Source organism: Staurois parvus, unplaced genomic scaffold, assembly GCF_062004578.1.
Source record: "Staurois parvus isolate SC_StPar_1 unplaced genomic scaffold, SC_StPar_1.0 ptg000153l, whole genome shotgun sequence".
NCBI lineage: Eukaryota > Metazoa > Chordata > Amphibia > Anura > Ranidae > Staurois > Staurois parvus.
The window spans coordinates 4,736,511-4,763,777 of NW_028317949.1; the positions used below are offsets into that span (position 1 = coordinate 4,736,511).

At 43.7% G+C, this 27,267-nt stretch overlaps 1 protein-coding gene across 2 annotated transcripts in view; it reads right to left on the minus strand.

The window, feature by feature from the left end:
• OTULIN (OTU deubiquitinase with linear linkage specificity) overlaps positions 1 to 23,626 on the minus strand; it is an 89,404-nt gene extending 65,778 nt beyond the window's left edge. The window contains exons 1-3 of one of the 2 annotated variants that reach the window (XM_089674837.1): positions 23,412 to 23,626; positions 4,046 to 4,210; positions 1,805 to 2,026 (exon numbers count right to left, since the gene is read on the minus strand). In XM_089674837.1, coding sequence (XP_089530963.1) covers positions 1,805 to 2,026; positions 4,046 to 4,210; positions 23,412 to 23,605 — 581 coding nt within the window. In that variant the 5' untranslated portion in view covers positions 23,606 to 23,626. Of the gene's footprint in view, positions 1 to 1,804; positions 2,027 to 4,045; positions 4,211 to 11,170; positions 11,316 to 23,411 lie in introns of those variants that run through there. The other variant, XM_089674836.1, reaches the window with a different exon arrangement.
• Between the last annotated feature and the right edge of the window lie 3,641 nt (positions 23,627 to 27,267).

Below are 27,267 nucleotides of genomic sequence, written 5' to 3' on the forward strand. Positions count from 1 at the left end.
CACTCAAACAGAAAATGACATTTTCAAGGGGTGTTGTGTACTCCATCTGTGTACAGAACGCTTCCAGGTAGCCCATATTGCATTGCATTTTACAGAATATTACAGTGCTGCAGATTAAAACAGAAACAATATTTTTTATAACATCCAATGACAACATGAGTTGAATCGCAATGGTATATGCTATATTATATTTTATTTGTCAATTTTGTTCTCCCACAAAAGTCGAGTTACCCTATAAACCTCGTAGTCTCTTTTAATCCCTTTTACAGCAGACTGGGGGCTCTGTATTGCATGTGCTGACAGGGATCATGGTGATAACAGAGTAAAACAGAGTGACATGCTGCTGTTCAGGGTGGATTTGATTTAAATCAAACTGATTTAAATCATGATTTAAATCACGATTTAAATCACTAGTCAGTAAGGCTTGATTTAAATCCTAGTTTTCTACATAAAGACTAATTCTTGCTGGTATAACTTTAATATTCAAGTAGATGAAGATTTTTAGAATAACAACTTTTCATATTAGTTTTTTTATCCCCAGTTTAATAGGTTAATCATTCGTATTTGGACAACTTTTCTGTAGGAGAAAAATAATCATTACCTTAATAATAACAATTTAAATAGATTTATTCAACTGAAACAATAACATTCCAGCATATGTGATTTGCTTAAACATCCATGTTTGTTAACTAATTTGGCTAAACAAAATATATATATTTTAAGAAACTTAGACTGTCAGCCCCTTCCTCCTCACACTTAGTTTCACTTTCTTCTTGTGCAGATCTATTCCACTCCAAACAATCAGAAAAATATTGTTTCTATTCTATTCACTGAACTTCTTGAAACTTAGCACTGAAGGGGTTGATTCTGTATTCATAGGTTTGTAGAAGTTAGGATTAAGGTCTTTTTCTTAACTCTGACTCAGTGGAGATCACATGCCTCTTCTTCACAGCAAAAATGTTATAACATGAACAAATTCAGTTTTGAGAACTGCAAAAGTAAAGCAAGCATCTGTGATAATATCTTGTAGGCAGAGAAACTGCCCAATAATCTTACAAAAACCTCTGGAAGAGCATGACATTGTGAATGGATTCATGGAATTTATTTACCAAAAAAATTAAACATATACAGCCTTATTCTACATAATTAAAAAACGAATATTTATTTCATGATGGAATAACCTATGGATGGTAATATATTTTCCTCAAAAAGCATTTTATTCAAAACAATCCGATTTAAATTAAAAAAAAAATGATTTAAATAAAAAAAATCCGATTTTTTTAATTTTTTTTTTAAAAATCATTGATTTTTATCCACCCTGCTGCTGTTGCACTGGAAGCTAAGGATATGTTGTCCGACAAGGACTTAACAGGCAAAACAAATACTTTGATAGGTAAAAATATATGTATTTAAAATTACATTAACATGTAATTAAGATTGTTTTAAATTAATTTTTTTCACAAAAATGAAATTCGCCACTACATACATACACACCAGAGGAGTGATCCCTGCACAAGTCAAGACGCTTGGAAACACTGCATTTAGTAAGTAGGCATTGACAAAATTTGGATACATTACAAGGAGTTGAGTTGCAGACTGCAGCTCATTTCAAGACACACACACAAACTTCCCAGGAGATTATACGCTGTTATATCTGTAAAAGGGGGGCAACTTCACTTGTAGTGTGATGTCCTGAGGCAAGCGCATATAGAAGTAATGGTCAATTATCTACTAACCTTTGGCCATATTGTTTATGTGTGTTATTTCTTATAGAGGAGAAAACAAAGCTATCAAAATGCTTTACCCATCAATCCGAAGAGGCTGGGGTTCTGTAACCAATCTGGACCTCTTACAGCATTCAGGAAGGATCATCATATCTGCATTTTCATCAGCTACCAATGAAGTTATGCCTGAACCCCTTTTTTCGGTTACATCCACAACAGCAGTATTCTGGGGATCACAGGCCATTACTTGTGGATGCTGGTAAGTGCAAGCCTCTCCAGGGTCAAGATTATGAGATTTTCCCCTAAATTAAAAAACAAAAATGATATATAATTAGGAATATATGAAACAGCAATTAAACCAAAAAAATTCACAGATCCACATAAAAAGAAGCCATATCCCAGGCAATTATGTAACCAGTCACTGAACCTGCAGAAAGATTAAAATCTGATTAGCTAAAACAGATTACTGCATACTAGAGCAAGCATGCAGATCTATGATATATAAAGCCAAGGTGTCACTCCTTTAAATACATGCCTCCTACTCCTACACACTAGAAGTTGTGAAAGAACTTGAATTGCAAGATGCAGGCAAAGCGTTGTTTCCATCAAATACAATAGAGTGTAGATTTATTTAATCCATCCTTCAAAAACTCTAAAGGGATGTAATCTAGCCAAATACTGTCACAAAAGCCAACCGAGAGCTCAGCGTATGATATACAGCAAACAGACCGATATCTAAGCTTGCATCCATCCTGTTTATTAATTGATCTGCCTATTTGTCTTTTACTTTCCTTTCCCTCATTCAAACTTAAAATTTTACAGATAATTATATAATGAATTAACATAAAACGTCAGCCAATATCAATTTGTGGATGGAGCGAGAAGGGCTAGAACCTGTTTTAGTTTTTTTAATTGTTTGCTGCTGTTTGTGGCCCCATTGTGGTGATCCATGCCACTGTCACCAGGCCAGAAATGACAACTGTCAAAGGTGGGATTTCCCACTCATTTCTTGTTGTGTCTCTTAACCCCTTCATACCTTATGGTAAAACAATTGTTAATGCCTAAGCACAATTTTGCAACTATGACCTGTTTGTAAAACCATATAAATTGGGCTTTCATTTGGTGGTAAATGGTGATGGATATCTCCTGATTTTTTTTTTTTTATTATCAAAGAAAAACTGGTCCAATATAGAAAAAAAAATATGTTTTTAATCTATCTGTATATATTTCTTGTTACTACCATAACCTACCACCAAAGAACAACCCAAAATAAATTCTCCTGCTCCTGACGATCACAGCGATACCACATATGTGAATGTTATTTGTTGTTTATACCCATAGTAAGGCCCAGAAACAATAGTGCACATTTTGTTTTTTATCCTACCTAAAAACACACTGACACTAACGGACACTGATAATGATTTAAACGTTTTTTTTTAATCCTGCCCAAAATATACTGCCCTAACCCTGGTAATGACCAAGATCAAACCTTGATCTAGGTATTTGTTCTTTATTTTATTTAGTTTTTACACACATTTATTTTTCTCACTTTGCAAGCATAGAGAGAGAGAGAGATACAAATACAATGTATATCTCCTCTCCAATCACAGAGAGAGAAACAGAGGGGTGGGCTTCACAGTGACTGATCACTGTGACAGCAAATCAGAGGCTATCACAGTGATCAGGTGACCTAGAACAAGGAGTTCCTGGTCCCGATCATTAGTACGGGACTCGGTGCTCCCAATAAGAACCCCGGTCTCTGTGCTCCCGATGAGAACCCCGGTCTCTGTGCTGAGAGTGTGTTGTACAGCACAAAGGCAGGTAAGCATATATGCGGCCCCGTGGAAAAAAGCCCAGTCCAGTGGGGCTTTATATATGTGTACATTCAGCACCAGGGGCGGACTGACAACTCATGGGGCCCTTGGACAATAGGGGATCATGGGGCCCCTGTGTCCTTGCCCAAACTCAAAAAAGCCTATGAAAAAGGTACCAGGGGCATCTCATGGGGCCCCCTACTGACCCTGGGCCCTTGGGAAGTGCCCGAGTTTCCAAATGGTCAGTCCGCCCCTGTTCAGCACCAAGGGGTTAAACAGGAATTGAAAAAAATTGGGACACTGCGAAAAAAAAAAAACCTGTATGGATATTCTAATGCTTTCTGAAACGCTCAAACAAAGATTTGGCTGGTGGTCTGCTTTAACTTCCCAGTTTGTTTCTGTCCCATACAAACAAACATTAATGCAAGACAAGCTCATGGATAAAAATGTTTCCACTAAGTAGCCAAATCTGTCACACTTTCCACTACGTCCAAATGATAGACTCACCCATTTTCTATATCAGGTCCTCTGTTATTTGCAGAGATGATGGGGTTTGTTTCTTTAAACGATGACACATCTATAGCACAGTTCAGAAATTCAGGTTCTAACTGTTGTGTACTTTCAGGTGTACATCCTACTTCCTCTTTCAGTGTCACATCTGCATCTTGCTTGCTGTGGTGGAAATACAAACATGTACTATTACACTGCGACATAAAGCTGCATACGTGTGTCAGGGGAGGGCTGAGGATAAGTGGGGATTCTTAAAAGATTTTCACATTTCCATATGATCATAGTAAAGGAGACTTCTTGTGCAACACTGAAAATATTCTCCCAACTGTATTCTTTTAAACGGTTTTACAATTTGAGGTATAATAAATATATTTATACATACCCACATATACACACACACAGCATACATGTACATAATACAACCCCAATTCCAAAGAAACGTTGGGATGCTATATGTAAAATCTACATAAAAACAGAACGCAATGATTTGCAAATCTTATAAACCCATATTTTATTCACAACAGAAAATATATCAAATGTTTAAAATGAGAAAATTTACTATTTTAGAAAAAAAAATAAGGTCATTTTGAAATTGATGGCAGCAACATGTCTGAAAAAAGTTGGGACAGGGCAACAAAAACTGGAAAATTAAATGATATTAACAAGGAAGAGCTAGAAGAACTTTTTGCAACTACTTAGGTTGATTGGCAACAGGTCAGTAACATGATTGGGTATAAAAAGAGCATCTTAGAGAGTCAAATGGGTTGATTTACTAAAGGCAAATAGGCTGTGCACTGCAAGTGCAGTTGCTTTAGATCTGAGGGGAACATGCAAGGAAAATAAAACACAGCATTTTTGCTAGCACGGGATTGAATGATAGAAATCAGCAGAGCTTCCCCTCAGATCTAGCACAACTGCACTTGTGAGTGCACAGTATATTTGCCTTTAGTAAATCAACCTCCCTGTGTCTCAAAAGTAAAGACAAGCAGAGGTTCCCCAATCTATAAAAGGTTGTGTCTAAAAATTGTCAAATGTCAGAATAATGTTCCTCAATGTAAAATTGCAAAGACTTTAACTAGTTGCCGACCGCAGATAGCTGAATGACGGCTGCACTGCGGACGGACAGTTCTGGGAGGGCGTCATATGAGGTCCTCCCAGAACGAGCTCTCCTGAGCGCCCCAGGGGGCGCGCACCCGGCGAACGCTGTGTCCTACAGACACAGCTGATCACGTGATGTGGTAAAAGGCCAACCACAGCGGCCTTCTACTGATCAGCCATGTCCAATGACACACTGATCACAGGGAAATGCAATTGCCAGTTCTCGGCTGCACTTTCCTCACGCTGTCAGAGCATGAGGAAAGTACTGCCGAGAACCGGCAGTTGTCAGAGCAGGGATCGGCACTGATGATCGGTGCCCATCAGTGCCATCCACCAGTTCCGCCTCCTGGGCCCAGAAGTGCCACCCATCTGAGCCCATCAGTGCCGCCAGTCTGTGCCACCAGTCAGTGCTGACTATCTGTGCTGTCTATCAGTGCTATCAGTACCCATCATCAGTGCTGCATATCAGTGCCCTTCAGTGTTGCCTATCAGTGCCCACTATAAGTACCCATCTGTGCCGCCTATCAGTGCCACCTCATTAGTGCTGCCTATCAGGGCCCTTCAGTGCCGCCTATCAGTACCCATCAATGCCGCCTATCAGTGCCACCTATCCATGCCACCTCATTAGCTATATAAAACCTGTACTATAATAATAATAAATAGTGCTGCCTATCAGTGCCCTTCAGTGTTGCCTATCAGTGCCCATCATAAGTGCCACCTCATTAGTGCCCATCAGTGCTGACTATCCATGCCACCTCATCAGTACCACCTATCAGTGCCCTTCAGTGCTGCCTATCAGTGCAGCCTCATCAACGCACATCAGTGGAGAAAAATTACCTGTTTGCAAAATTTTATAATAGAAAAAAAGACATTTTTTTTTCAAATGTTTTGCTCTTTTTTTGTTTATAGCGCAAAAAGTAAAACATCCAGTAGCAAGTAAATACCACCAAAAGAAAGCTCTATTTGTGAGAAAAAAAATTATAAAAATTTCATATGGGTACAATGTTGCATGACCACGCAACTGTTATTCAAAATGCAACAGCGCTGTAAGCTGAGAATTGGCCTGGTAAGGAAGGGGGTATAAGTGCCTGGTAGGCAAGGGGTTAAATATATTATCATCTACAGTCAGGGCTTGTTTTCAGCTGGAACTTGGTGGAACTCAGTTGCACCACTTCTGGCTCAGGCCCTCTGCTCACCACTATCACCTGTATAACATAGAAGTCCAGCTTGTCTCCCAACAGCTCCAACAGATCTGATCTCCTGAGTGGTTCCCACCGAGTGCAAGATGGGAATAAGGGAGATGCAGGTGCCCAGGGTGCAGTGTGGATGCTGACACCCCCCTCTGGATGATCTCCCTGCAAGTGATAGACGCACAGCCACCTACAGTGCGCAGGGAGGTACAAGAGTCAGCTGGGTGCTTCAGCTTAACACAGCAACAAAAGTAAGACAAGTGGAAGATGGTGAGGGTGGGGGCATACAGAGGTTGGAGCTGAAGAGGGGTGAAAGTGAGATGTGGATGGGGGATGCAGAGGTAAGCAGCTGTGGAAGAAGGCTGAACTCTGCTCTGTGTGTAGCGCACTCCTGAACTCAGCTCTTTGTGTGTAGCGCACTCCTGAACTCAGCTCTCTGTGTGTAGCGCACTCCTGAACTCTGCACTCTGTGTGTAGCGCACTCCTGAACTCTGCACTCTGTGTGTAGCGCACTCCTGAACTCTGCACTCTGTGTGTAGCGCACTCCTGAACTCTGCACTCTGTGTGTAGCGCACTCCTGAACTCTGCACTCTGTGTGTAGCGCACTCCTGAACTCTGCACTCTGTGTGTAGCGCACTCCTGAACTCTGCACTCTGTGTGTAGCGCACTCCTGAACTCTGCACTCTGTGTGTAGCGCACTCCTGAACTCTGCACTCTGTGTGTAGCGCACTCCTGAACTCTGCACTCTGTGTGTAGCGCACTCCTGAACTCTGCACTCTGTGTGTAGCGCACTCCTGAACTCTGCACTCTGTGTGTAGCGCACTCCTGAACTCTGCACTCTGTGTGTAGCGCACTCCTGAACTCTGCACTCTGTGTGTAGCGCACTCCTGAACTCTGCACTCTGTGTGTAGCGCACTCCTGAACTCTGCACTCTGTGTGTAGCGCACTCCTGAACTCTGCACTCTGTGTGTAGCGCACTCCTGAACTCTGCACTCTGTGTGTAGCGCACTCCTGAACTCTGCACTCTGTGTGTAGCGCACTCCTGAACTCTGCACTCTGTGTGTAGCGCACTCCTGAACTCTGCACTCTGTGTGTAGCGCACTCCTGAACTCTGCACTCTGTGTGTAGCGCACTCCTGAACTCTGCACTCTGTGTGTAGCGCACTCCTGAACTCTGCTCTCTGTAACCTCCCCCCAAACTCTGCATTCTGTATGTGATGCACTCTTGGTATTTAACCACTTGCATTTCAGAGGATTTACCCCCCTTCCTGACCAGGCAATTTTTTGCGATATGGCGCTGCGTTACTTTAACCGACAATGAAATTTGTGTCCTTTTTTCCCCACAAATAGAGATTTCTTTCGGTAGTATTATGACCACCCGTGCGGTTTTTATTATTTTTGAGCTATGAACAAAAAAAAACCCGACAATTTTGAAAAAAAAAAAAACTCTATAATTTTACTTTTTGCAATTAAACATGTGCCGTAATATTTTATTTTTCAAAAATCTAATTTTGTCATAAATTTAGACCAAAATGTATTCTGCTACATATCTTTGATAAAAAAAATCCCAATACGTGTAAATTAATTGGTTTACGTGAAAGCTATAGCGTTTACAAATGGCGGTATATATACACAGGAATGTTTTTTTTCTACTAGTAATGGCGTGGATCAGTGACTTACAAAAGGACTACGGCGGACATTCTAACACTGGGGGGAACTGTCTTGGTGTCACTGACATCCCCAGTGACACCAATACAGTGATCAGTGCTAATAAAAAGCATTGACACTGTACTAATGGCACTGGGCAGGAAGGGGTTAACATGAGGGGCAATCAAAGGGTTAACTTTGTGCTGTTTTACTATGTGGGCTGTGTGTGTGTTTCACTGTAAGCTCACTGCTTTGAGAGCTATAGCAGAGCCATACAAAGCAGAGTGCAGGAGCTGACAGGGGAGATATCTGTATTGTTTCCATACAGGTCTCTCCCCCCCTCGGAAATCCTCGGAGATCACCAGGTACCAGCGGGGAATCACCGGCCAAGGCCGCGACTGGCAGCGCAGGTAGGGCACACACGTCCCCTACCTGGAACTGCAAAGTCACCTATATATGGAACAGCTTCAACTCTTCTGGGAAGGCTGTCCACAAGGTTTAGAAGTGTTTATATGGGAATGTGTGACCATTCTTCCAGAAGTGCATTTGTGAGGTCAGGCACTGATGTCGGACGAGAAGGCCTGGCTGCAGTCTCTGCTCTAATTCATCCCAAAGGTGTTCTGTCGGGTTGAGGTCAGGACTCTGTGCAGACCAGTCAAGTTCCTCCACCCCAAACACGCTCATCCATGTCTTTATGGACCTTGCTTTGTGCGCTGGTGCTCAGTCATGTTGGAACAGGAAGGGGCCATCCCCAAACTGTTCCCACAAAGTTGGGAGCATGAAATTGTCCAAAATGTCTTGGTATTCTGATGCCTTAAGAGTTCCCTTCACTGGAACTAAGGGGCCAAGCCCAACCCCTTAAAAACAACCCCACACCATAATCCCCCCTCCACCAAACTTTACACTTGGCACAATGCAGTCAGGCAAGTACCGTTCTCCTGGCAACCACCAATCCCAGACACATCCATTGGATTGCCAAACAGAGAAGCGTGATTGGTAACTCCAGAGAACACGTCTCCATTGCTCTAGAGTCCAGTGGCGGTGTGCTTTACATCACTAAATCCGACGCTTTGCATTGCACTTGGTGATGTAAGGCTTGGATGCAGCTGCTCGGCCATGGAAACCCATTCCATGAAGTTCTCTATACACTATTGATGGGCTAATCTGAAGGCCACATGAAGTTTGGAGATCTTTAGCTATTGACTCTGCAGACAGTTGGTGACTTCTGCGCACTGTGCGCTTCAGCATGCGCTGATCCCACTCTGTCATTTTACGTGGCCTACCAATTTGTGGCTTATTGCACAGGTGACAACCTATCACTGTTCCATGGTTGAATTCACTGAGCTTCTGGGTGACCCATTCTTTCACAAATGATTGTAGAAGTAGTCTGCATGCCTAGGTGCTTGATTGTATACACCTGTGGCCATGGAGGTGATTGGAACACCTGAATCCAATGATTTGGAGGGGTGCCCCAATACTTTTGGCGATATAGTGTGTATATATCTGCACGTTGAAGAATTTTCTTCACTTCCTGTTGCCTCCCTAAAAAATCTCCCAGGACACATTCTAACTCCTTAATCCAATCAAAAAAAAAAAAGTTTTTGCTATATACACACTTTAATTAGTGAAGCATGCAGCCATTTTATCTATTCTGTCTAGTGGTGGTGCACCAAAATTAAAATTCTGGTGCCGAAACCAAAAATTCAGGATGCACTTGGCCAAAAACCAAAATGTCTGCATATGTGGGGATGGGAAGGCTCAAATTTTGTATTTTTTTTTTTTTACTTTTAATGTGTTAATTTTTTTATTTTATTTTATTATTGCTATCACATAGGGGACCAATAGACCCCCATCTGAAAGCATATAAGTGGCAGGTCCTCTTTGTAGGAGGGGGGGGGGGGGGGGGGCAAGTAGATTGTCATGAGGGACATGTAGATTGGGACCCCAATTTAGTCCCTTGGACAAGTTGTTTAACAAATTTCTACCCCCGTGACCCCTGAACACTGCGTCACCTGTGCCATTACCACTGAGCCCTGAGCTCCGCGTTACCTGTGCCGTTACCACTGAGCCCTGAAAACTGCATTGCCTGTGCTGTTACCACTGAGCCCTTAAAACTGCATTGCCTGTGCTGTTACCACTGAGCCCTGAAAACTGCGTTACGTGTGCCGTTACCACTGAGCCCTGAAAACTGTGTTACGTGTGCGGTTACCACTGAGCCCCTGCACTTTGCAGTACTTCCTGAGCCCTGAACTCTGTACCACTACTTACTCCTGCACTCTGCAACACTTCCTCACGACTCCTGCATTTTACAACACCAAACTTCCTCATGAGTCCCGCGCTCTCCAACGCTTCCTCCTGACTCCCGCGCTCTCCAACGCTTCCTCCTGACTCCCGCGCTCTCCAACGCTTCCTCATGACTCCCGCGCTCTCCAACGCTTCCTCATGACTCCCGCGCTCTCCAACGCTTCCACATGACTCCCGCGCTCTCCAACGCTTTCACATGACCCCCGCGCTCTGCAACGCTTCCTCATGACCCCCGCGCTCTGCAACGCTTCCTCATGACCCCCGCGCTCTGCAACGCTTCCTCATGACCCCCGCGCTCTGCAACGCTTCCTCATGACCCCCGCGCTCTGCAACGCTTCCTCATGACCCCCGCGCTCTGCAACGCTTCCTCATGTCCCCCGCGCTCTGCAGGGTTCCCACTCCCAGGAGCACACTGGTCCCTGGTGATCCATGCTCTCTTCCATGGGGATCAGGTAGAGCTCCCCCTCAGGGTTCCCACTCCCAGGAGCACACTGGTCCCTGGTGATCCATGCTCTCTTCCATGGGGATCAGGTAGAGCTCCCCCTCAGGGTTCCCACTCCCAGGAGCACACTGGTGTGGCTGTGAGGAGGACACACAATCCCCAGCATACACCTGTTCTTGTAGCAGTGATCAGACACAGGGAGCCGAGGGCGTAGCACACAAAGTCTGCTCTGATCAGGACCCCATTCGGATCACTACACTGCGGATTCCTACTCAGCGCCTGGCAACAATGACCGCCGATAGACCGATCAGGGGTCACTCCGCGGCTCGGAGAGGCACAGGCTACTCTGACACATGACACAGATGGTACGACAACACGTCCACGTCTGCTATTTATACACGATAAGCCACGTCTGTCCCGGTCACTTCGTTCCATACAATACCTGCCGACATGAGATCCCTCACTGGATACGCGGAATCCCGTACCGGAAGTTCTGTAACTCTCCGGTACACTTCCCCGGTCCATCAGCTTGTCCAGGCTGTCACAGGGAACCAATCACTGCGACCTTTCCCGCTAACCAATCACTGAGTTAGGCACTGTAGGAGTGTCCAATTACAGATTATGTCTCATGCTAACGCTGTGTGAGTCAGACGCGGGGTGATTGGCTGGCCGTGATGTGGGGGCGGGGACATTGGCAGGAATTATGGCTGGTAGTTCTGGGTGTGAGTGTTCGGATGGGCGGCACGGAGTATGTGACGAGTGTAATTACTGTGTGATAGCTGCTTGTTTCTGCATTTACACGTACAGGAACGTTAATGGCATGTCAGTGTTAGTCCGTACGGTTCAATAATGAGCTGGTCCGCCCTTTGCAGCTTCACCTCCTCTGTTATAGCTGGTTTAGGAGTGTCTATGGGAATGTTTGACCATTCTTCCAGAAGTGCATTTGTGAGGTCAGGCACTGATGTCGGACGAGAAGGCCTGGATTGCAGTCTCCGCTCTAATTCATCCCAAAGGTGTTCTGTCGGGTTGAGGTCAGGACTCTGTGCAGGCCAGTCAGGTTCCTCCACCCCAAACTCGCTCCTCCATGTCTTTATGGACCTTGCTTTGTGCACTGGTGTACAGTCATGTTGGAAGAGGAGGGGGTCATCCCCAAACTGGTCATACAAAGTTGGGAGCCTGAAAGTGTCCAAAATGTCTTGGTATGTTGATGCCTTAAGAGTTCCCTTCACTGGAACTAAGGGGCCAAGCCCAACCCCTGAAAAACGACCCCACACCATAATCCCCCCTCCACCAAACTCTACACTTGGCACAATGCAGTCAGGCAAGTACCATTCTCCTGGCAACTGCTAAACCCAGACATGTCCATCGGATTGCCAGACAGAAGAATGATTTGTCACTCCAAAGAACACGTCTCCGCTGCTCTAGAGTGCAGTGGCTGTATGCTTTACACCACTGCAGCCAACGCTTTGCATTGCACTTGGTGATGTAAGACTTGGATGCAGCTGCTCGGCCATGGAAACCCATTCTATGATGTTCTCTACACACTGTTGTGCTAATCTGAAGGACACATGAAATTTGGAGGTCTTTAGCTATTGACTGCAGACAGTTGGCGACTTTGTGCACTATGCGCTTCAGTAAGCGCTGACCCCATTTTGTCATTTTTATGTGGCCTACCACTTGGTGGCTGAGTTGCTGTTGTTCCCAGTTGGTTCCACTTTGTTATAATGCCACTAACAGTTGACTGTGGAATATTTAGTAGTGAGGAAATTTCATGGATGGACTTATTAAACAGGAGGCAACCTATCACAGTACCACGCTTGATTTTGCTGAGCTCCCGAGAGTGACCCATTCTTTGACAAATGTTTGTAGAAGCAGTCTGCATGCCTAGGTGCTCAATTTTATACACCTGAGGCCATGGAGGTGAATATGTATTTATTTGTGACTGAAGCCTTAAAGTTTTGCAGTCAGGCTTCATGTATGCTGGGGTTTTTATAAACACTTTTCTTCATAAACACAAATACACTTTTTGCAAATGCTTTTAGGCATGTCAAGCACTTGGGCGTTTATTTAACCCGCTTGCTGACCACCTCAGGAGTACGGCAGCAGAACGGCTCTCCTGTGCCGGATCATGTATCCAGCGCATGATCTGCCACTTTCATGTGGGGGGGGGGGCATTCGCGCCAGCTGTGCTGTGATTATTCATGGCATAAGGCAATCAGCGGGTGCAAGAAGTCAATCTTTGGCTGATCAGCAATGCATACAATACAGAACTCTGTCCTGTCAGTGAGGATGTGCTGGTTTTTGTTTCCCTGGAATAAAAACCAGCACATCCTTTAGTGAAAGCACCTCACAGTACACACATAAACACTGGTTAGGCACACATTTAGCCCTTTGATCTCTCTAGATGTTTAACCTCTTCCCAGCCAGTGTCATTAGTACAGTGACCGTGTATATTTTTTAACACTGATCGCTGTATTAGCGCCAGCGGTTCCACAAAGTATCAGATTGTCAGCCATACTATCGCATTCCCACTATTATCATCACCATTATTACAATAAAAAAATAAAAATTCCAGTATATATACTATAGTTTGTAGATGCTATAATGTTTGCGCAAACCTATCAATATACACTTATTGGGATTTGTTTCACCAAAAATATGTAGCAGAATGCATATTGCACTGAATTTATGAAGAAATTACATTTTTTTTATTTTATGTGTTTCATAGCAGAAAGTTAAAAATAATTGGTTTTTTTTTTAGTTTTCAAAATTTTTTGTTTGTATAATAAAAGATCAAAAACCCAGTGATGATGAAATACCACCAAAAGAAAGCTCTATTTGTGTGACAAAAATTTCATTTATGTACAGTGTTGCATGACCGCACAATTGTCAGTTAAAGTAATGCAGTGCCAAAAAGCAAAACATGGCCTAGTCATGAAGGGGGGGTAAATCTTCCGGAGGTCAAGTGGCAATAGACATGCATTTTAATGCATTTACCCATGTTTAGGTGTGGTTTTTTTTTCTGCCAAAACACTCTAATGAACACACAAGTGATGAGTTTTTGTTTCTGCCTTTAAACCCCCGTAAATGTGTATATATACATGGACACCTAGGCTAACATAGAGGGGCATTTAGGGGCAGAAAAAAAGGCAACCACCTGTAAAACAGGCGTTATTTGAGCTCAAGTGTGCATGAGGCCCCAAGCTGCAAAACTCTGTAACCGTGATTTGGGCAATGCTCAGGCACCTGCAAAATCTTCCACCAGAGGTACGGGCCATCAGTTTTGGTAAAAGAGGAAGGTCAGCTGGACTACAGATTTGTAACTTCTCCCTACTGCATCCATCTGTCTTCCTCCAGACTGGACGCATGGCTGTGATTCATCTCTGAAATCACAGTGGGATATTGACAACCTTCTCTCCCTGCCAGACTGCGCTCAGCCCACAAGAACAAGCTGCGAGACACTGTGGGGGAATGTATAAATAGTTTTGTACACACTCTTTAAAATTCCTGCGCATCTCCATACCAACATTTTTAGTGTTTGTTACAGATTCACGTGTACCTGTTTGGAACAGGTACACGAACCTTAGGAGGTCGTCATAGCAGGCACTCCTTTCTTAGTGTAGCTCAGCACTAATGAGCTCTATCCCCGACCACTGCACCACCCGTCACACAGACAGATATGTTAACATGGAAACTGCATGTTGATTGTATTGTTGCATATGTGGGCTTAGCACCCCTTCATGGCCAAAGGCCAGACTACTTCCCTGGGGTGCCACATATAGAAGCATAATGTGCGATAGATACACTTGCCAATGACACATGTCCTGACACCAACTACAAGGACATTTTGAGATATACAGCGTTGATCGCTGAGTCTTTCCAAGAACTCTTCTCACACTGCACTCTTGACCATGTTCAACCCGAAAGCCAAGAGGGGAGCTACTGCATTTACTTCGCAAGGCATTCCAGGCCCAGTTCCTAGGAGGGTTCTATTCTGCAGCAGGCCCTAGGATAGGGACGCAACTTATGATTGGAGAGCACCTAGTGCCAGGCCACCCTGGCCACAGAAACTCCATTACCAGCCACCACCGTTCCCCCACCCAAGCTGGCTGTTCTTCCTAATTCTTTCTCCTTACTTCATAATGCAAAGGGTCAGTAGTTGTACGTGGAACACCCTGCTATAATACTGGTTGCAGGATGTTAAACGGACACAAGATGGCAGCGTGCTGAAGCCCAGTTGTACAGACTGTTGAAAAGCTTTGTGGGATTTGTAAACTGATTGCAGGACTTTGCTGTTTGACAGCGAGTTAACAAACTACATTTCCCAGAGGAGCTGGCATGTGCGTGGGGGCAAATACAGAAGCCCGAGAACCTGAGGACAGGAAGTGGATGGAGAGAGCTGGTGAGCAGGTGTGAGGAGAAGGCTGTGCGTGATGCTGTAGGTCCAGGCTGGGCCAAGCCTCAGAAAGTGGGAAGAAAGGAGGCATTGCTGACATCGCTAATTAGTCTAGTGAACTGCCCTGTGAGCAGGTGGACCGCAGTGCTGCTGCCCGGAGTGATCTCTGAAGAAAGAACCACAAGACAGGTCTCCCGCCTACAGAGAGACTATCCGCTACCTGGCTGAGGCCACAGATCGGTTGAGAGAGTTTCATTCTCAAGCCATTTAAGTTGCAAATGACATTATTCAGTTCAGCTACTTTCTATTCTGTTTGACTGATACTGTTTTTCCAAGTTACACGTGTTAAGGCCCAGTTCACCCAGCCTACTAGTTATTACACTCACAGCATATCCAATCACAAGAGCCAGCTGCAGTGTCTGCCCTCCACAGGGCAAGCTGTATTATTGCTTCCATCACAGTTGGCCCCCCATTTGCCTAGGAACTCCTTTATTGCTGCAGTTGCCACTGTGGTCCAAAGAGGAACTAATCCTTACAGAAGCGTGTTTTGTCCATTCACTAATCTCTGCTTAATTCTACATCTCACCTTTTGGGTGTTAAAGGGATATCACCCAAATTAAATACCACATAAAGGGGTAGCTCCTTTTTCTTTGTGTTCACCCTCTATTAAGGAACTTCTAGTTTTGCCTCAATGAAGATCTGAAACCATATGTGCACCAACTAGGGCCCCATCAAGCGTGCAGAAGATCAAATACTACAGGTTAAAGGGACAGTGGCCTATTTAATCGAAGAGCTCTCCTTTCATCAGAATTTAGCCCAGTCATCAGTCCCTGAGAGCCCAAAGTGAGCTAGCCTCTTAGGTAGTTTTCTTTGCTCACTGGGGAAGAAACATCTCAGGACTGGGGTTACTGTTTAAATTCTGAATTGCAGGACATTTAGAACTGATTGAGATTGTGCTGTGTTATGACCTTCCTTGAAGTTACTAAGAGTGATAGCTGTTATTTCATGCACATATTTCTCTGTTGCCTCAATGTGCTTACATTTGACCTTAATACAACCAAAATATTAGTTCACTCTAAACTGAACTGTGTCAGTCTATTTTATCATTGCAGCCAGAGGGTTCTTCTGGCCAGAGGTTCTAGGTGGTGTCAACAGGGGTTAGGCTTTCAAAGCGAGGTCAAGAAATGCAGGGAACCCAAAAACTACTCAGCGGCCCCTGAGGGGGTAGTGCTACATTTGGGGGCTTGTCTGGGTCAGGGGCGGACGACTGACCATTTGGAAACTCGGGCACCGCCCGAGGGCCTGGGGTCAGTAGGGGGCCGCATGAGATGCCCCTGGTAACTTTTTCATAGGCTTTTTTGAGTTTGGGCAAGGACACAGGGGCCTCATGATCCCCTATTGCCCGGGGGCCCCATGAGTTGTCAGTCCGCCCCTGGTCTGGGTTGTCCCTGTATAGAGAGTCTGTGAACCCCAAGAAGAAAACATGGAACCCTCCAAGATCACTTTGGGGTGCCTGGAAGAAAATGAAATACCAGACCAATGTGTGACCCTCAGCCTCCCAGGTTGTGTCTGGACTGAAGGACAGATTGAGCAGAAAAAAAATCCCTCTGTGTGATCTATGTACATTGCAAGGATTTTAACAAACTTTGCTGCAGATTCCTGCCTTTTGTTATTCTGAAGAAATAGATGTTTGTCTGTGTCCATGTGCAGAGTGAATCTGTATGGGAGTGATTTTATCATTATCAATCCTCTATTGCACTTGCAGGGTTCTAATGCGTAAACTGGCAGGGTCTGCATTTTTTAGATTTGATTTCCCATAGGGAATTAAATTTTTGTTGCAGGGGATGCCAAAAATCTCTCTAGTATCTTAGTACAGACTTCTGGGAAAATCCGTAAGCCAATCACTCAAGCAGGAAATGACATTTTAAGGGGGTGTTCTGTACACCAGCTGTGTTCAGAACACCTCCAGGTAGCCATATTATATTGCATTTTACAGGAAATTATAGTGCTGTAGATTAATAAGGAAAAATAATTTTTAATATTCAATTACAATATGACTTCAATCACAATTGAAAACTCTGACGGAGATCAGAAATAATATTTTATTTTTGTGTTGTTTTGTTGAACTCAACAGTGTGTCACGCAGTCAGCTTGTTTGAATTAAATCTGAGTTCCTGTGCCACTCGGGGTGGGAGATGAGGTTGATCTCAGCGGGAGGCACAGACAGCATGGTGTCATATAGCTGGAAAAAGCTAGAGGTGTCAGCACAGGGTGCTTGAGGTTTGGTTGAACTCAAAGGACAGTATAATGTGCCTATGCTGGCAGAAAGGGTCAGAATGTTCAGAGATTAATTCAGTGATGGACAGTGGAGCTCATGGCTTCAGGTCTCGCAAGAAGATGCATTGAACTGCTGAGACAGATAGTTCTGTATGGGCTGTGCTTTGCCTTTGGCACTGCTGTGACTTGTAGTTCTGCATTGTCTGTGCGGCTTTCCAGCCACTGGGATTTTGCTCTACCCTATGCTCTTCCATCACCGGTTGCATGTGTGGTCTTGAAGCTGCAAGCAGGACACACTGCCCTCCGAGGACCCGTGATGAGTTGGTGAAGGACTTCTTCCCTCTGGACCTCTTTCTCTATGCAACTCTGCCTAGACTTCCTCTGCTGAAGCCACTATTGGCTGGTGAGTCCCTGAATTTCTGCCCTGTGCTCCTGGGCTTTGCTGTACCATTTTGTGGTCTGCTACTCACTGGGACCAGATTGTTGCTCTTTGATACTGGGCTAACCTTTCCTGTACTAGAGTGCCACCCTGTGCCAAGGACTTAGCCCTGTTGTGCTGGATCCCTGTCCATTCCTGCAGTGTGCCCAGTTCCTTGTACGGATTAACCCTTTGCCTGCAAGAACTCTGCCATCTCTGCTGTGTGCCCAGCCTGTGCTATGGACTTAAACCTTTGTCTGCCAGAGTTCTGCTATACCTGCTTTGTACCCGGCCTGTGTTACAGACTTAACTCTTTATCTGCTGGAGTCCTGCCATCCCTGTAGTGTATTTAGCCCTGTGTTACAGATTTAACCCTTTGCCTGCCAGAATTCTGCTATCCCTGCTGTGTGCCAGCCCCATTTTGCAGACATAGCCCTTTGCCTACCAGAACTCTGTTATCCCTGCCTTTCAATAAAAGCCTTATGTGTACCCCTGCTCTCCGTGTGTGTTCTGTTCCACCCACACCTCTGTCACACAAACAGTATATTATTTTTTTTTTTATTTGTTATTTTTTTTCTCACAAAAGTGGAGTTAACCTTTAACATGCACAATAAAAAGGATAATTATGCATACAATTTTCATTGTCATTTAAAAAATAAACTGCATGAATTCAACTTTCAGTTGTTTGTATGGACACGTGACTTACTGAGACAATAAAGTTGAAAGCAGTAGCATTGGTAATTTAGTAGCAATTTTGGAAGCTTTCAACTACAAAAATAATGCCAACAAACTGGCAACTAAGTGGTTCAACACAATCTCATACCCACAGTTTAGATCATTTGGCAATTTTGATTAGCGATGCATTTGAGAGTGGGGTAAAAGAATAAATACATTTTAGTGGTGTGGATTGAGTTCCACTGCTACTTTAACTGTCTGATTGCTCAAAACTCAAACCCTAACTAAACAAAGCTTGAAAAATTGCCATTACATTGCCCATACTGTTCACAATTTTGGAGCAGTTTCTAAGAGTATTTGATGTGATGTAAATACATGCTTTGTAGGGAAAAAACAAAAGTTCTTTTCAAAAGCAAAGTGAATGTAATTCCAGTAACCTCCTGTATGGTTTATGTGCCCAACCTGCAACCCAGCTTAGCATTATCTGCCATCTTCCCATAAGCCCCCAGTAAAACAAGCAGCTTCCAGTACCCCACCAGTAAGTGTTTGGTCCTGTTTCCTGTACTAGAATGTGTTAATCCATCTGACTAAACTGCTATTCATCTTATCAAAGAGGCGATTAAATTAAAGCCACATTTTTCATCAGAAAAGTACAAAATTTAAACAAGGCTCTGTGCACTCTTCTATCAAGCTACAGGTGGTGGACCCCTTAGCCCGAATGTGATTTTGCTTGCTTTCATGAAACACTCAAAAAACGCATGCCGAGCCTTCAGTGCCATTCATTGTTAATGGTACCCCAAAAGCAGAAGCAAGATGCACAGTTTTGCGTGTGAAAAAAAATACATGCTTAAAAAACTGCAAAGTTGAAATTATATACTTGAGACTCTTTACCACGTTTATCCCATGTATGGCAGCCCATTCGTGCCGTCAACACTCAAAAGAAAGCACAGTAGTGCACATATGTGCGATGACTGGTGTCAGAGTACTGTAGTGTGAATGGGGCTTAGAGACAATTTCACAGCCAAATGCCCCTATAATCACATTTTATCATTGTCTACCTTATTTGTATACTCCAGAGAGCCTATACACCAAAGGGGTTTCACAGGTTACTCCAGAATAAAACACATAAATCCGAGTTGTCTGACTTCATCAGTTATATAGTAGACTGTGAGCTCATACATTTCAGATAACTCCACAGTTAATTACAGGGCACAGAGGACAAACTTCAAGGCTGTAATTGTAGATCTCAGACTTACTACAAAGGAGGAACTTGATTTGCTCATTTAGTGGCTAGGGCTTAAAACAGCATATTGTGTTAAGAACTTAAAAGAATATGTGTTGGCCACTGAGGTGCAGGTCTTACCATGCATGGGCAAGACCTATGCAAACCTATGGTAGCTTTTAAGCTGCAGAAAGTGCTTTCTTTAGGGGACCAAATCTTTTCAAAACCAACTAGCAATGTAAATTAAAAGCTCCAAGGCTAAATGAACATCTCATTCCTCTAAACTGCCAAACGCAGGACTGAGCTACTTGGACTTGTGCCATGGTATAAGTGGTGTCAAAGCCAGATTACAGCCTCCCAACCGTCCCTCATTTAGAGGGACTTTGCCACATTGGAACCAAAATTTTCTGTCCTGCTTTCCTTCTATTTAGACATATGTGTGGGCCTATAGTAAACAACTACCAAAAGTGTTGCACTACATCAGGGTTCTCCAAACTGCGGCCCGGCCCTTTGCTAGCCTTTATTCGTCCCTTGGGGTATTAATCCTCCCACTGATATGAGGCACTATTCTCACCACTGACACCAACAATAGGGAGCTATTTCTTCCACTGATACCAATGATGGGGTACTGTTCCTCCTACTAATACTAGCGATGGGGCACTTCTTCATGTCCTACTGACCACCAACCTTGAGGCCATGGTTATTCTTACTGATGCTGGGCCCGCCCCAGAACATTTTCTATCCTCACTGGCCACACTCCGGCCCCCTTAAAGTTTGAAGGACCGTAAACTGGCCCTTTTGTCTGAAACGTTTGGAGACCCCTGCACTATACTAAACATTTCACACAAACCTTTATATTATCACATTACTGTTCTAGAAAGCAGGTATAAGGGTAGGTTTACACTACCTGCAGAGAAAAACATTCCATGCCGGCCTAGGTGGTGGTGGTGGGAGAGGGGGCCATGCCTTGCGTTTCTACACCACAAAGCACTGTTTCCCCATGTTTTTTCCAAACTTTAATGGCATGTCACAAAAGGGAAGATTTAATAAGACTTGTGCACTCAGATTCTGGTGCAGCTTTGCATGATAACCAATCAGCTTCTAACTTCACCTTGTTCTATTAAGCTTTGGCAAAAAAAAAAGGAAGCATGGTTTATATGCAGAGCTGCACCAGATTTTGCACTCTCCAGTTTTAGTAAATAACCCTCAAAGTGACATTCCATTCAATTCTTTGCACAGCCACTCATATGAGTGGCCATGCATAAAAATGCAGGGTTGCACAGATGAGGAGCGGTGCAGAAAAATGCAGCTGTGTTGCATTTTTCAATATCGCTCTGCCCTGCATTTTTCAATATCGCTCTGCCCTACAGCTGACAACTGCGAGGAAGTGTGAATGGGGCGCACAGTAAGTCACTGTCTTCTGTTTGCCCTTGTGGAGTAAAATGCAGCTCTGTATACAAGTATGAACCGTCTCTAACGGAAAAATAGTGATTAAAAAACATTTGTGGGTTTAGTCAATCAAGTTTTGCTTATTCGTTCGTCATGGGCCAGATAACTAGGTGCATGGTGGGGGGGGGGGCAGATAACTAGGTGCATGGCGGGGGGGGGGGGCAGATAACTAGGTGCGTGGCAGGGCAGGGTGGGTGTCCTTTGCCTAAACACTTTGTGCTAACATGTGTCCTTCTTTAGTATTGTGGTAAATCTATTAGGTCTAGTGAAAAAAGCAGCTTACATCCAACCCTCACCTTTAGATGGAAATGGATAAACTATTATAATAGTGATGTAGCGCTGTATTAACTTAAAGAGCCTTTAGGTAAAACATTGCTTCTTCAATATGAAAAAAACCAAGATGCTGTTAATGAGAAATAAACTTATGACATCTATAGATGATACATGCAGTATAATACAAATATATCTAAGTGATCATAATATCCTTATCGTAAAACACAGTGATACCCTGTGCAGGGGTATGTGTCACTTTAAATAGGTGATCTATATAAATGATAAAAAACAGTCCACAATATCCGGAGTCTAACTTGTGTAGCAACAGCCCACACACACAATGACAATCTGCATGCTCCTGTGCCGGCACAGGTGGTGAATAATACTCCTAAATGGCAGGCGTGCCCACTCACCTTCCCCTTGCGACCCACAGGGGCCAAAAAGCCTTACGGATCACCCAGGATCCTACACAATCTCTCCACACAAGGATAGGCTCCACCACCTTCAGTAAGCTTTCCTCCACCTTCCACTATTCCTCCATGGTTAGGTAGTAGTATGGACGCTCAAAAAATAGACATGATGTTTGGGACTCATACAATAGAAACACAGAGATCCTCCATAGTGTGACACTGTATGTATAGCTTTAATATATAAAACCCGCCAAGCACAAACTCACATTTAAGCAGCAGTACAAAACGCCTGTGTCAACTCACATGGGTGTACTGAGAACTCTCTGGTGTACCAAGATGGTGCTGGACCGGAAATGCGTCATACGTCACCACATCGCGTCTACGCGTTACGCCACGCCCCTCGAGAGCCCCTTTATGTTCTTGTTCCGCTCGGGGAAGTTTCAGGCCTCTTGTTGAAGTCTTCCTCGTGTACAAGAGTACAGGAGAGCAATTTTAAGATTTTATCCCGATGGTACAGAACTCCGTTGGTATTGCAGAAGCTGTCTCCTTCAAACTCTAGTCTTTGCTGGTGATGTCAGGAGACGGAGGTGACGCTCTTCCATATATTTTGGTTATGCCCTCAGCTTGGGCACTACTGGAAGTGGGTTCGTTGTAACATTCATAAATTCACGGACCAACCCGTGCCTATGGATCTGGCATGTTTTCTGTTCCATGTCACTGATATGTCACTTAAGGCTTACAGGCAGTCGATCTATTAAATACAGCCAAATCCTGCATTGCTCTGTGTTGGCAGAAGCCGCATCCTCCCTCGCTGGGGCTATAGCTACGTAAAGTTGAAGAAATGAACCATATGGAGGATTTGATGCTTACACATCAGCATAAGAGGGAAATTTACTCTAAAACGTGGACCTTATGGAACTTGTTTGTTTACTTGGATGAGGGGAAATTGCTCCTTGAAACAGGGTAGGACTGATTTGTTCCTTCCTGGCCTTTCCATGTTTCCCGTGCGCACCCCTCCCTCCCCCTCTTTTTTTTCCTTTCTCTACTCTCTTTCCTCTTCTTACTCTATGGTGTTATCTAACTCGCTTCTCTGTCCTATCTCTTTTCTTTTTCTTTTGATTAAAAACCGCAGCGGACAGCGTTATTGCCATTTGTATGTACACTGAGTTGTTTAGTATTTTGTCCTGGGATGGTATCCTTCCCAGTCATATCCTCGATTCCCCACGTTTGTATCATTTTTGTTTGATGCCTACCTCTGTATTTTATATACATGTGCTTACAGTATATGGATGCATGACATGTGTCTTCTGCTGTTCCGTTGTTTTCAATAAAAAATAGAATTTGTTAAAATAATGTACTGTATGTATGTGTTATATTTTTTATTTATTCTGTCCAGGACTAAATAAAATGTTTTTAATCTTGATGAATATGAATTATTACATATTAATGTTTCACATGTACTATTTAAGCTAAAAAATCTCTAAGCACTTTTTTACATCTTTACCAGTCAACTAAGAACTTAGAAACCTTGAATAACACAATATTAAGAAAAAACAAACTTACCTTAATGTAGGGGAGTCTTCCAAATTGCATCCTAGTTTTCTCAGCTGAAGTGAGTCACTTGTGATCCATTCAGGCGTATCAGGTTGTGTTTTACCACAGCATAAACATCCAGTGTTTCTTCTGTGCTGTTTTCCAGTACCAACGTGCCAGCAGAAAATGTGGTTACAACCGCATACTGAGCACAAACAGCCCATGTTTCTTCTCACGTCTTACCAGGGATGGAGAATGCTGGTTTGAAAAAATAGAAATGAATCTACTGTCATTTTTTTGAAATGTTTGTGGCGCAGACATGCAAACCATACTATATAAAATAATATACATAATATCAATAAACAGAAAATGCTGTACAATAAACCCTCAAAAACTATGAGCAGTCCAAAACCCACAAGTCCAATCTTTAAATCCACTTCTTGTGTTCAAAAAATTCCTCCGTTAATATACCTCAAAAAGAAAAAAATATTCACATAGTGCATTATCCTTTTATATATCCAAATAATAGTGACTTTATTCAAGTCAATACCCAATCACATTAAATCAGTGAAAAAGTGAACAAAGTAAAAAAAACTGTGAAGCCAAAATAATGGAAAACCATGTGAATGTGAATCACTCTTCAGTGCTTTCATCCAACCAGCACTGTGACACTTCTAAATAAGGAATGCATACCCTTACCAACATTCAGAAAAAAGAAAGCTTTATCATATATCTTTCCCAAAGGAAGGTGGGAGACAGTCCTCCTATTGGTCTTTACTCCATATAGTCTGCCTTCATATTACCACCAAGATCCACCAGCCTTGAAACTCCATATATCCATTCCTTCCTCTCCTTTCCTCTGTTGTAAATGAAATATGAGGGCTCTCAGATCGAAACACTATAGTGGTTTCAGCTTGTAGTCCCTGTATGAGTTAAAGTTCTGAATTATGCTGATAGAAGAGAGTGACAGATGAGCTCATTGTGCTGCTTCTCCTTTCACTGTCCAGTCAAGGCTGGGAAGAGTCTGGTATGACCTGGGCTCAGAGGAAGTAGTATGAATGTTGCTGGCCTTCAGGCTGAGAACATCTAGCAACAGAAAAAAGTGCTGCTGGGGAAATTTCTGAAATGAAACTCCTTGCTGCAGTACTGTCCCTGATTGCCTTCACATGTATGGTTTATCTATGCTCACCTTTTCATATACAATATGTATTGGTATTGGTATGTGGTATTTGGAACACATCTTCTATGTCAGGATTATCTGCAATGAAGAGCATCTCTTCCTGTACAGAAAGAAACCTGTGTCCCAGTCAAACAAACAATCTAGTGATTCACTTGCAGCTTCCTGCAGGCACCTGCACATTCCCTCCAGAAAGTCCTAGAAATCCTAAAATACAGGGTGTTAGCAGGCACCCAGGCTGGCCTTCTGGGCAACCGCTCAGCTTTGCCCTGCAGCTCTCCCCTGTGTGAGGATGGCGGCCGGAGGCTGGACCCCTCTCTACCCCTCCTGATTGTGCTTGCTCAATCCCCTCACTCCCAGGAGTATCCACACACTGGCCCTCATTCCTCCTCGGGCTCAACAGCCGGATTGACATAGTCAATGGCTTTTGTATGCCCTCTGGGAATAGTAGACAGATTCACAAAGAGGCCGAAGTACAAGTTTACTTCTTTATTGTATTAGTTCAAGTGGCAGTATAACAATATCGGGTTCGATACCCCCTACACATTTCCCTCAAAAAATTAAATGAGAGTTAGTTGACCTCGGCCATTTTGGAGGCTGTTAGCTCCTCGGTTTTAACATCGAGATTGACCTGCACTCTCTGCAGCTATTCTCCACATTTGACTTCCTGTAATGGGGGGAAACCAAGGGGTACATCAACTATGCCACAGTCTCACCTCAGTTCTGCAGGAATATAGCATGGCCCTTTCTCCTCAAGGAACCTATAAAGGGGGGCTCCCACAGCACTCTGATCTCCCCCAACAGGGGGGAGAGCAGGAGCCAGGGGCAGACTGACAACTCATGGGGCCCTCGGGCAATAGGGGATCTTGGGGCCCCTGTGTCCTTGCCCAAACTCAAAAAAGCCTATGAAAAAGGTACCAGGGGCATCTCATGGGGCCCCCTACTGACCCCAGGCCCTTGGGCAGTGCCTGAGTTTCCAAATGGTCAGTCCGCCCCTGGCAGGAGCACAGCAGCCTGCTCTTCCTCCTTCTTGCTCTTCTCTTCCCCAGCCCACTCTCCCTCCTCTTTCCTAGGCCTTTATAGAGTGGATATAAAAAGTGTACACACCCCTGTTAAAATGTCAGGTTTCTGTGATGTAAAAAAATGAGACAAAGATAAATCATTTCAAAACTTTTTCCACTTTTAATGTGACCTATAAACTGTACAACTCAGTTGAACAACAAACTGAAATCTTTTAGGTAAAGGAAGTAAAAATAAAAAACTAAAATGCTTCACTGTGGGTATGGTGTTCATTTGGTGATGTGCAGTGTTGTTTTTGTACCAAACATATCTTTTGGAATTATGGCCAAAAAGTTAAACCTTGGTTTCATCAGACCATAACACATTTCTCCACATGCTTTTGGGAGACTTCAGATGTGTTTTTGCAAAATTTAGCCAGGCTTGGATGCTTTTCTTTGTAAGAAAAGGCTTTCATCTTGACACTCTACCCCATAGCCCAGACATATGAAGAATACAGGAGATTGTTGTCACATTTACCACACAGCCAGTACTTGCCAGATACTCTTGCAGCTCCTTTAATATTACTGTAGGCCTCTTGGCAGCCTCCCAGACCAGTTTTCTTCTTGTCTTTTCATCAATTTTGGAGGATGTCCAGTTCTTGGTAATGTCACTGTTGCGCCATATTTTCTCCATTTGATGATGACTGTCTTCACTGTGTTCCATGGTATATCTAATGCCTTGGAAATTCTTTTGTACCCTTCTCCTGACTGATACCTTTTAACAATGAGATCCCTCTGATGCTTTGGAAGCTCTCTGCGGACCATGGCTTTTGCTGTAGGATGCGACTAAGAAAATGGCAGGAAAGACCTACTAGAACAGCTGAACTTTATTTGGGGTTAATCAGAGACACTTTAAATGATGGTAGATGTGTACTGACTCATATTTAACATAATTTTGAATGTGATTGCCTAATTATGAACACAGCTACATTCCCAGTTATAAGAGGGTGTTCACACCTATGCAACAACATCATTTTAGTGTTTTATGTTTAGTCCCCCCCCTCCCAAAAGATTTCAGCTTGTTTTTCAATTACGTTGTACAGTTTATAGGCCACATTAAAGGTGGAAAAAGTTCTGCAATGATTTATCTTTATCTCATTTTTTTACATCACAGAAACCTGACATTTTAACAGGGGTCTGTAGACTTTTTTAATCCACTGTAGGTGGACCAAAATAAGTAATCAGATGAGAACCTTTGACATTTCCCAGACTTTCCGGATATGTATACTTGCCCTTTGTCAGTATCACGTACTTGGTGATGGAGGCCATTAGAGAGGGGGCTTTCCTTGCGGCTAAGTTCCGGACTCCCCTCAGAGTGGAACAGCAGGAGTCAGGCCCAAAGTTGCACAGGTTGCCTGTAGGAGTGCTGATTGGTGGTCCACTCAGAAGCACAGCTGGTGCACGGAGATAGGTCTTCAGACAGGAGGCGCCTGTGCATGGTATGCAAGCTCTTCTGGGATTTAGATGTTTACTGGGTAGTTGGTTCAAGCCAAGGTCAGGTACCAGGTGGGAATCGGAGCAGACGTAGTCAGATGGGATAGCCGAGGTCATACACAGAGGAGCGAGAGAGAGTATTCGTAAGCCAAGCCGAGGTCAGATCAGGGGTAAAACAGAGTAGACAGGTCCAGGAGCAAGCCGAGTCGGTATCAGG